Here is a 12,042-nt window from a genome sequence, read left to right on the forward strand (position 1 = left end):
GTACCTTAACAAAAAATCAATGTGTATCTAGAGCCTATGGCTTTATTAAGTAACTTTTTAAAGGCTATACAAAATCTAAACCATGTGGATTTCTACAAACAAAATGTTGCATGTATCAAAAATATTTACCTTCTTTGACTTAAAAACAATACTAAATCTTAATATGAAGAAAATAGTAAATCAGGAAATATTGTGATTAGCTAGAAAAGGACAGATGTTTTATTCAGCAGCTAGGTGGTCAGTAAAATAGCCTACCGCATTTAAGGGGCTCCCCCTTTTTTACATGCCATAACCCCTTAAAATTCCACTTCTGAAAATGCAGAAGACTGAAAAAATTAAAACAAACAAAAAAACTGAGTGTTTATGTTCTAATCAGGAAAAATACAGCCACAAGTATTAGGAGAATGCATACAGAAGTTCTGGCAACTATTGCTTGTGAAACAGAAAAGAATGAAAAAAATCGCAGAAAGGTTTCTGAACAAGGCAGTTCTAGAAGCTCTCCCTTCCTTACAAAGTTACTATGAGAACACTCAGCTGCAAGAAGCAGTATGTGTGAGAAAACAAACAAACAAACAAACAAAACAAAAACAACAAAAACAACCAAACAAAATGAACAAACAAAAAAACACTAGGCTATAGAGAAACCCATGTTCCTTTTGTGAAAGGGCTGTGAGTTGCTGAGAAAGGTGCTCTGGAATTCTGTGAACTTTTCCAGCAAGCCCAAGTGAAGACAGGAGAATGCTAATTAAAACACTTTGAATTTCACCTATATTAACAGAAAAACCTTGAGGAACTAATGCATATTATAGAGGCAAGACCATTAAAAAGGAGTTAATCATGTGATGCTAAGATGTTTGTTTGTTTCTAAGCTCTACAAGCATCCAGGCACATTGCAAAGAAAACCATGAAGCTTTTAACAGTAGCTAGAAGGAACAGGTGGCTTTATTTTGTGCCAGCTGACTGTATCAGTAACGAAATGGATTCTGAGAGAAGGTTCAGAATAGTGATTCATTGGCGTGATCACTTTCAGCAATCCGTGTTTCTGTTGACACTCGCTACCTACCTTTGGTGATTAAAGCATTTCTAGAAGAGGAGAAAGTCAGGAGGTAGGAAAGTATGTTCAAAGATTAAGATATTCTAAGCAATTGAACAAGGGAGGAGAAAAAGCAAACATCAGAAAACCTAAATGAAGGCAGAAGCTTTAGCAAAAAGAAGAAAAAGCAGAGCATTACACAGTGATGACCCACTACAGATACTGAGGTTAATTTCTAGCTTCTTGGAAAACACATTGATGCATGAACATTATGTGTGCATGAGATTACACTTTAGTCTAGGTATGTTAACTAATTTCATTATTAACTGTATACAAATATGTAACACATTAGGTAACATGAGTTATAATCAAGTATTTCCAAAAGCCCCTTTAAAGAACCATAAGTACAATCCTATTAATAAAGCTGTGAAATTTAATAACTTTAATGTGTTAAAATTATTAGTAAATCAAAGGTTTTGATACAAGCTTTTATGTAAGCTTGTAAGTGCTCTGGGACAGCCGCAGCACAGTATAACAAATATCCACTGTGCCCTTTATAGTACTTTTCCACGGGAGGAGTGGTTATAACTGCCACAATGTTTTACATGAAGACCAGAAAGAAAAGCATTAATTAGTTGTTTCTGGAGATAAACAGCAAAACCATTACACAAGAATAGCTGGTCTTCTTTATACAAGTGACCTAAGCAATAAGTGAAAAAACTCAGTCTGAAAAACAAGCTTAAAAATTCATTTGCAGCTTTATCTTTCATAAGGGCCCACTAATTCCAAGCACTACAAGAAAAACACCCAATTTGCCTTTTTAGTCAAGAGTTCTTTATACAAATATACCTGATTTTCTTGCTCAATATTAGAAAGATGCTTTTGTAACCTGTCATTCTCCTGAGCTAATGATTCTCTGTTCTTGTTAGTCTGTGCAAGTTCTTTGTTGGTGTCTTGTAGCTGTTGACGCAAACTGGTGATATCTTTCTCACTGATACAGAGCGCTTCAGCAGATTTTCTATGCAGCAAATAATAAATATTTCAGGTATCACAATACTGCCCAACCTATTAAAAATGATAGCTTTTCCAATGGTTAAGTTTGCAAGTCATGAAACAAAGCTGTAACATTTTAATATCTAATAGAGTAAAAAAAAATGATGTATACATTAGCACATACTATGATTCATTTTTTGAGTTAACGTTAAACATTAATCAAAATTTAATAATGATCTTGAAATACTATCCTTACTTTGTGGAACGCTCCAGCTCAGCAATCAGAGTCTTGAAATCTGAAATGGTTTTCTCCTTAAAAAGAAATACAAAATCAATATAAACGCCTCACTGCTATAATTTCCTTTTATTCAGTCAGCTGATTAATTTAACTGTTTAATGTAAAATGGATTCTGGTTTACAAAGATTCATCATGTACTGTTTAGACAAAAATCTTCTGCAGAATATAACCATTTTAATTAAAATTTTTAATCCTTTGTGGTTCTAAAGGTAGCATTTGGCTCACATGCCCAAACGTAAATGATGTCTTCTATCTATTAGATAAGTCATCACAGTTTTTCTACAGTTAATAAACTACCAGAGTCTGGTAGGTTTTAATTGATAAAATGCCACTGTATTTCCATTTAAACAAACAAACAAACAAAAACTAAGACAAATTATATCATTTCACTCCATTATCTTTGGATACAGATATTAAAAGGAGTATAAATAGGCTAAGGAAATGTTTTCCACTGGAAACACAAGAGACATGAGAGACAGACATCTCTTCTCTAAAACAGACACCATTTTACAGTTTACAGTTTTTAAAATGTGTAGCCATTGCTTACGGCAAGATAATTATAGTCTGCCCTGCAATATCCTTTCTTTGATATTTTGTTAAAATCAGTGCAAATTCTTGAGTTAACAATCACAACAGTTATGAAGTACCTTATTTAGTTTATCCTAAATCTATCCATTATCCAGTTATCTATTCAGATAACTTAAGCAGAAGTGAGATGTTTCTGAACTAAACAGCTTCGTTATACAGATTGAAATCATACTATGCAACAAACTGATGCAATTTACTTAGGTAAACTAGTACTTTAAGTTGCAAAGGATATCATTCAGATGCAACATCAATGATGAGAAAAGCAATATTAATTGGCACTGTATCTTTAACATCAATGAGCCCCAAGAAAGAATTCAGGCTAAATTTTATGATAAACAAAATATTTGGTTGACTAATTTACCCTTCTTCACTTTAGGAAAGTAATTAAAGTCTCCTCTCTTGATAGGTATAAATTATGCAAAACACCAAACACTGCTCAAACTCACTGCTGTTAACTAACACAAGTTTTATTTTTGCCTTGAAACTTGAGCAGAACTATATCAGTACTGAGTACTTATTTGTAAATATCAAATAAGATAGGTGTGATGACCCAACAGATCCTTCCTCTATTTCATCTCTTGTGATTCCATAACCCATTCTGACTATTTACATGTTAGAACGTACTTTAATTGTCAGGTTTTCCTCAAAAGTGACAATCTTCTCTCTTTCTTCTTCCACACACTCTTGCAAAGTTTCCTTCTCTTTACCAAGTCGCACAATTGTTTCTTTCAAAGCACAGATCTTCTCTTGCTGTACAAGACTTTGTTTTGAAAAGTTATCTGAACACAATCAGAAAGGTCTCATTTTTATTAATTCAACCCATTCAAGACAAAAATTCTTTTGATACACTTGAGAAGTGAAAGAACATGGCAAAAGCTCCCCTTCAAGAAAATACCAAAGCATGCACATTTTCAGAAACACAAATAATCCCACTGATTATCCCACTTGTAAAACTGCATTCTTCTTTCAAGGCCTTAAATTGCATGGCTTAAAAAAAGAAAAAAAAATATCTTTAAACAGCAAATGTTGGGATCATTCAAAGTAGCTTTATTAGGTATTATAACAATAAATGGCTTAAATAGAATTACAATAGATAGGAGCCATGTGTAGGCTGCAACCTGGAGTGACTGACATGAAGTAAGAGAGATGGATATCCTGATATTAGACAGTCTTTGTGAAACAGTCCTTGATTTAAAATAACTTTACGTACATGTGTATAAAGTGACTACTTAAAAAAATCAACATCACTTAAAAATGCAAAGATAATGATGAGGGAAACAATTAATATACTTATTACAAAATCAGGTTTGAGAAGAGATCCATGTTCATTCAGCTAACAAAGTGCTACACATTACCTTTAAGAGGTCAGAGAATCAGTTCTTCTATGAAGTATACACACTGCATTCACAGGGGAGAACTACGAACTAAGAACTTCTTACATTGAATTTTACTTCTCATAAAAAGCGTGCAGGTTGCAAATTACTCATTAAATATCAGCATAGCTGGGCAAATTGAATGCGACTTTTAAAGTACTTCCAGGAGATAAAACAACAGAACTAAAATGATCTGTGGCTCAGTCTTTCAGGGACATTATACCATATATTCACATTCCAGTTTTTCCACGGATCCTCTCCCTATTTTAATACACAGGATGAAAGACACTCAAATTTCCACAATGTATTTGGGATGTATGGCTCTAAAAACTACTAAGACAGTGTTCAAACCTTGCTCTAATGAAAATTCTGGTGGAGCAGCTAATTCTGGAAACCATTTCCAGGCATATGAAGGACAAGAAAATCTTCAGGAGTAGTCAGCATGAATTTATCAAGAGTAAGTCATGCTTGATGAACTTGATAAAGCTTCTACAATGAAATGACTGGCCTGGTAGGTGAGGAGAGAGGTGGATATTGTCTACCTGCACTTCATTAGGGCCATTGACACTGTCCCCCGTAAAATCTTCATGGACGAACTGATGATGTATAGGCTGGATGGGAAGATCATGAGGTGAATTGAAAACTGGCTGAACGGCCAGGCCCAGAGCGTGGTGATCAGTGGCACAAAGTCTAGCTGGAGGCCGGTAACTAGCACTGTACCCCGGAGTCCATACTGGGTCCAGACTTGTTTAACAGCTTCATTAATGACCTGGGTGATGGGGCAGAGTATGCCCTCAGCAAGCATGCAGACAACACAAAAATGGGGGGATTAGTGGATACACCAGAGGGTAATGTTGCCATCCAGTAGGAGCTGGACAGGTTGGAGAAATGGGCTGACAGGAACCTCATGAAGTTCAACAAGGGCAATTGCAAAGTATCTCAGGCTGCATTAGGCAGAGCACTGCCAGCAGGTGGAGAGAAGAGATCCTTCCAGCACAGGTGAAACACAGATGGAGCACTGCATCCAGTTCTTGTCTCCCCAAGACAAGACAGACAGCGATCTATGGGGAAGTCTAATGAAGGGACACAAAGACGAAGGAAGGTCATGGAATGGAACAGACTGAAGAAAAATCATGGAGCAGATCTTCCTGGAAACTATTCTAAGGCACATGGAAAATAAGGAGGTGATTGGTGACAGCCAACATAGCTTCAGTATGGGCAGATTGTGCCTGACAAATCTGGTGGTCTTCTACAAAGGGGTTACAGCACTGGTAGATAAGAGCAACTGACATCATCTACTTGGGCTTGTGCGAAGCACTTGACGCTGTCCCCCATGATATCCTTGTCTCTAAAATGGAGAGACACGGATCTGATGGATGGACCACTCAGTGGGTAAGGAATTGGCTGGATGATGGCACTCAAAGAGTTGCTGTCAATGGCTCAACGTCCAGGTGGAGATCAGTAATGAGTGGACCTCAGGGGTCACTGTTAGGACCAGCACTATTTAACATCTTTGTCCGTGACATGAACAGTGGGATCGAGTGCACCCTCAGCAAGTTTGCCAATGACACCAAGCTGTGTGGTGCGGTTGACTCACTGGAGGGAAGGGATGCCATCTGGAGGGACCTGGAGAGGCTCCAAGTAGGCCTGTGCAAACCTCAAGGAGCTCAACGTGGGCAAGTGCAAGGTCCTGCACCTGGGCTGGGACAATCCCAAGCACACATACAGGCTGGGTGAAGAATGAATTAGGATCAGCTCTGAGGAGAAGAACCTGGGGGTGTTGGTCGATGAGAAGCTCAACATGAGCCAGCAATGTGCGCTTGCTGCCCAGAAAGCCAACCATATCTTGGGCTGCATCAAAAGAAGCACGGCCAGGAGGGTGAGGGAGGTGATTTTCAAACACATAGGCAGCAGGCTCTTCTCAGTGGTACCCAGTGGGCACAAACCAGCACACAAGAGGCTCCCTCTGAGCACCAGGCAGCACTTTTGTGCTATGCAGGTAACTGAGCACTGGCACAGATTGCCCGGAGAGGTGGTGAAGTCTCTCTCCTTGGAGATCATCAAAAGCTTCCTGGACATGGTCCTGTGCAATGTGCTCCAGGTAGCCCTGCTTGAGCAGGGAGTTGGACCGGATGACCCCCAGAGGACCCTTCCAACCCTCAACCATTCTGATATTCTAAGCAAAGTTTTTTTTTTAACACCATTTCACAGAGAATGAATGGAGGCCCAAAGATGAACGCACAATGCTACCTGAGTATTTTGAATGCCTGAATTATGACCTGAATTTTCAGTATAGAGTACTACATGTTCAATAAAAACAATCATGGATTCCTTCCATGGCTGTGAAATCATTACCTGATATCTCAAATCGGGTACTCTGAGAATAGGTTGTATGTATAGTTAGTGAGCAATTCTGAGAAGTTTGATTGTGCATCACCCCAGAATTCTAAGGTACAGACAGCAATAGTACAAACTACAGCATAACAATATTTAACAGTTTTAATAGCATGTGCTTCTTTCTGCAATTACCTGCATTATTCCCTGTATTTTCATCTAAGGAGAAGATCTGATAGACAAGCTTGCTTCACTAGACAACACTGATTTACTCCCTACAAAACTCTGCAAAAGTTGCAGCAAGGCTCCGAGAGAAAAACACCATATGATAGTGTAATTAAAGACAATACCATAACTTAAAAAACCACCAGGGTTTATTGATTAAGCAGTACAGACAACCTTATGTATGGCACTCCCAACCTTTTAGTCATAGTCTCTGTACCATGTTACCAAATCTGTGTGAAAAGCAGGATTTGGATTCCTATCATGTGTCACATGACATAGAAGACAAACCAGCAGGGTATATATTGCCATTTTCTCTGTGGAAGAGCACTGGGAAGAGATGCTTTGCCAAGTGTATTATTTTGCTGACCAGCAAAGGTAACACAAGGTTTGCGAATTCTGAGCTCTATTCCAGACTCCAAAAGGCAAAAAGGTTCTCTAGTGGGCACACACATACTTTCTTTCCATCCCCTCCAATTCTACCTTTCCAAGAAGAAGATACTATTAGCTGCTACTCCTTTCTCTTCACTTTGGTCAGCCCTAAGTCCTAAGGTTTTTCATCCTAAACTCCTTCTTTACCAAACCTAAGCTCCTAAATCCACATTTTCTGACTCAATCTCCTTTTACTTCCAATCTTTCTCCTGCTTTCAGATTTATTTGTATGTCCTAAATCTTCTTTATGTATGGCTGCTCACTGGTTCTATTTCCTGTGTGAGTCCAATAGCTGCAAGTCCTACCTATCATCTCTGAACCAGTCATACAATTTTAAGGTTCCTCCTAGTCTCTTTAACCACTTAGATACTAGGTCTGTTCACTTACGTCTCCAATCCTTCTTTATTAACTCCCTTTATTATTTTTCAGTCTGACTTCTTGCATAGCTCCAGCTTTTCCTGGTGCCACATCCACACTCTGGTTCTCCACTCCCTTGCTCCCAGTCTGTTTCCTACTTAAAAGTCTCCTCTGACAACCCATCCTCCTTGTAAATTATTGTCCAGCATAATATCCCAACTTTTCAATTTGTCTCTCAGCTCTTTATTACCTTTACTTTTCCCTGCTTCATAAGGAATATGCTGTCTTATCCAAACTGTAGTCTCAGTATACATTCCTTATTGATTCTGCAGTTAAAAGTCTCTCAGCTCAGTACCTTCTCTCTCCACGCCTACACTGTAGTTTCTTTCCTTCTAGTCAGCATCTTCCTCTGTTATCCCTGTGGTGACAGGATAATCAAGAGCACAAGAAAGGCAGTCTCCATTAATTTCAGGCTTCTTTGCCTGGACTTGCCTCACAGTAATGAAAACATCTCTTTGAATCCAGGCTGCAACACGCTGATGCCAGATTCTGAAAAGTCTCTATTCAGCTTTCAAAAACTTCCATTTTTCTGAGGCTTAAAATATGCTTAATTCAGACATTTTCTGGGAATGATCTAAAGCATGCAACGACACACAGACTGACACTGCTATCAAACATTAAGTCCGTACTTCACTATACCGGGGTCTAGGACTTTTTGAACAAAATATGTAGATTACAGCATGGACAAAATATCTTTTCTAGCCTTCTCAGGAGTGGCTTAAACACCTTAGCCAAAGCATTCAAAAATTTAGGTTCACTTTGCTTATTCGAGTGAAATGCTTAAACCCAAATAACTGGAGTTTAAAAGTTTCAAGTAATGGAAATATAGATATTTTACCGAATAAAGAAATTTTTGATATTTGTTATTTTTTAGATATTTTATGGAATAAAGAAATATTTAATGGAAATAAACGTATTTTAATAGTATAAGACAACACTAACATTAGATGTCATTAGCTGTAGCTTAGTTTTATTTTCTCTTCGCAAATTCACTACTGCAATTAACAATACATCCTTTCAATTGCATCTGTAGGAAATAATAAAAGACTTATAACACGATACAGTTGTATTTCTGGAAATGATAACATATTCATTGGCACACTAGGAATAATTAATGTGTCCACCTCTTTACTCCCATAATATGAAAAAGGTGCAACATAGAATATAGGATATACTCTATAAAGGATGTTTTCCTGATTATGTCATCTTCCACTGATGCTGAGAGGTGCAACCACCACCTTAGTGGTTCACAAATTTAACGGATAGGCTCAGACACTGCACATTGGCATCAACATACCTCGTTCAGAAAACAGTACATGCAGCAGCCAAAACTTAGTTGCAAGAGCTTTATTTGTAACATTTTAAAATGCAAAAACCTTCCAACGATGCAAGAAAAGATGTTTTGCACAAAAAAATTAAAACTATTGGAAGTATATTTATTTGCATTCACCACTCTTCTTGCAACCCATAAGAAACAAAAGAAAAAGTAGCAATATAACAGTTATCCTACAGAATTTTATTAGAAAATATCTATCTACCACTCACCAATTTTCTCACCCAAAAGTCTAATTTTCTCTTCTGAAAGTTGCATTTCATATTTTTTCTTAATAAGGCTTCTCTGAGTCTCTGAAAGACTCTGTTCTGTCTCTTCATTCAATAAGCTGGAAAAGCAGAAGCATTAAACAGGAGAATTCAGATATTTATATACATATTTTTTTCCTTTCTGAAATGCTACTAAACTTGCCAAAGTTAAGAAAAAGCAAGATTCTTCTGTATATTTTAGACTATTCAGGATATTTTATAAATGTTAACCTTAATCTCTGGACATTAGAGTCTGAATACCCCTGTAAAAAAAAAAATCACAGGAAAGTAAGAACTTTTTACAACAGGGGGAACTAAAAATTTGTCAAAATTATTAAAATAAAAATCTTTACTTAGGATACAAATTGGAATGCTTGACCTATTTTAAGTTACACCCAAGTCATGTGTTCAAATCACATAATATTAATGTTCATTAATGTTCATAAGTGAAGAAACTGAAGAGAACTGTTAACATGGTTTTGGGGGAGAAGAAAAAAACATTTTAGTAGTGGCAACTAATCTTCAAGAACTCAAGTTTTTACAATATTCATAAATCTGACATCTTATAAAGCAGCAGTAACTCAGGACAAGATTTGTCAAAGGAGTTCACATTATTTTAGAAACCACAGTATCCTTAGAAAGGTGTAGTGGGCCGGCACGATATAGCACACTAACACCCATCGTTCCCAACAATCAAAATCCAACAAAAAAAAAAAACCTACAACAGCTATGCATCAACTATACCAGTCACTTTTAAGGACACATGGGTTTAGGAAACTATTTGCCCAACTAAATTACGTTTTATGAAATACAAAAGAAAGAACCATAGTATCTTCTCCTGCAGTCTGTTCACTCTGCAGCCTAGTTCAGTCTGTGATCTAGCCCTTCTTACCTCTCTGCAGAAACTTCACACGTGCTTGATCTTCCCCTCCAGTCACTAAATTATCCTTTTTATCGTGTACTCACTGCCCTATGCTTTCTTCCCTAACAGCTTCACTTGAGTCTATCTAGTGCCAGTGTATGTTTCTGAGCACGGTTAGGAACTCCAGTTGAGCAGCAGGCCAAAAACTCAACGCAAGGCTTCAGTTTTATTTCTGCTCTTGAAAAGAATGCAAGACTAAGAAAAGGGTGTTTGAAACTGAGCATGTGACACCCATAAGCTTGAAAGTGTTTGCCTCTGTAAAAACAACAACTAGAAATGAAAATGATTTATTAATATGCAATCCATCAAAAAAAATCACACTGCAGCTTCTAACAGAAAGCTCCTAATCTAAGTCAGAGTGAAGTTTGCTTTTTTACTGAAGATGGTTTTCAGCATATCGTAATACCATCAGGCCAACATTTTACATATAAATAAGCAGTGAGGAAAACCATTTCATTGCAAAAAGAAGAAAAGGCTCACAAGAACAACTATCATAGATTCTTTTCCCTTTGAGCTAAATAACAGGAAAACCAACAGACATAGGCCAACATTACTTATCAAACTAATGCAATTATATACTTTTGCTTACCTAAGTGAAACATATTCAGCTTTCTGGTGGCTCAGCTCATTTTCAGATTCCAGGGCTCTTCTTGCCAGTATTTTCATCTCGGTTTCCAGAGAATTTATGTTCTCTTTCATTAGTGCCATTTTGGACATCTGTTCTAACCGTTCACTATTTAACTATAAATATAATTAAACATGAATTAAACATGAAAAACCAAAAAAAAATCCGATTCACATATATTTTCATTTTTTTTTCTCTTATTTATTCAAATTCAAATCTGTATTTAACACAAATCTTTTACCAAAAGAGAAATCTCCAAGTACCTTGTTTACTCAGGGCTTCCCAGCTTACTAAAGATAGTTGACAAAGAGCTGAAATGTGATTCTTGCTACCTTTGATGTACAATTTCCCATCTTTCAGATCCCTAGGAACATTTTGATTTATTAATGTAAATTTGGGGTTGGTAATTATGTCCTAGCGCAAAAATGTTTGGCACTGATCAGCATTAAAGTTTTCAGTGCAAAATTAGGTAACAGAAGACACTATTATAGTTGTATGGAGGCAGAAATCACTGCTGAAGATATGACACCACCGCTGCTGGGTTTAGGCCTCTATTAAGTTATATCGCTATGCTGATAACTGGATAGAGAAGTCACTGCAAAACACTTCCATTAAGCACCATATGTCCAAGCGATTACCATGAGGCATTTAAGCATGTACCTAGAACATAGAAAGAACTGTTCCAGAAACTCTTGCTTAGACTCTAGCAAAGCTAGTTTAGAATTTCCAGTTTAAAGCAAGCTGTGCTGGATTATTAAAATGTAATATTATATATTCTCTTACTATTCAAAGAACTGTCCTTTCAAAATTATTTGAAACAGCTCTTTTAAGGTAAAAAATTCTCACTTCATCCCTCTCCTTATTTACTGATTCTTTCAGTGCTAATTTCTGCATTACTATAATCAAAGATCAGGCCACTGAAGAGCAAGTCAGTAAGCTCCTGGTGTACAGTACCTTTCTCAATATTAGTGCCATAAATTTCATATTGAAGTATCATCCTCAAAGGACATCAAATAAACTGAAGAAATAAAACAATGTACCTAAAACAAGACTGTTCCTGATATCACTACACACCATGTGTCAAGTGTGTGATTAAAGCTAATTTACTACTCAGAGTACTCAGTGGATTCATTACAGATGCATTCAGTTTAATAAGGTAATCCCTAGAACTATATTTACAAGCTTGATAGAATTTAAAATGTTGAAGGGGGAAAATGAAAATGA

General features: G+C 36.9%; 1 protein-coding gene across 6 annotated transcripts in view; it reads right to left on the reverse strand.

Moving 5' to 3' along the window:
- The window catches only part of LOC310884597 (testis-specific gene 10 protein-like), a 28,327-nt gene that overhangs the window by 13,012 nt on the left and 3,273 nt on the right, over positions 1–12,042 (reverse strand). For all 6 annotated transcript variants that reach the window (XM_083806582.1, XM_083806581.1, XM_083806580.1 and 3 more), the window contains 5 exons: positions 10,783–10,934; positions 9,236–9,351; positions 3,537–3,691; positions 2,283–2,338; positions 1,883–2,051 (listed from right to left, as the gene is read on the reverse strand). In XM_083806582.1, the coding sequence (XP_083662708.1) occupies positions 1,883–2,051; positions 2,283–2,338; positions 3,537–3,691; positions 9,236–9,351; positions 10,783–10,934 (648 nt within the window). The remainder of the gene's footprint in view (positions 1–1,882; positions 2,052–2,282; positions 2,339–3,536; positions 3,692–9,235; positions 9,352–10,782; positions 10,935–12,042) is intronic.

This window comes from Anser anser (genome assembly GCF_964211835.1).
Source record: "Anser anser genome assembly, chromosome: 1".
Taxonomy (NCBI): Eukaryota; Metazoa; Chordata; class Aves; order Anseriformes; family Anatidae; genus Anser; species Anser anser.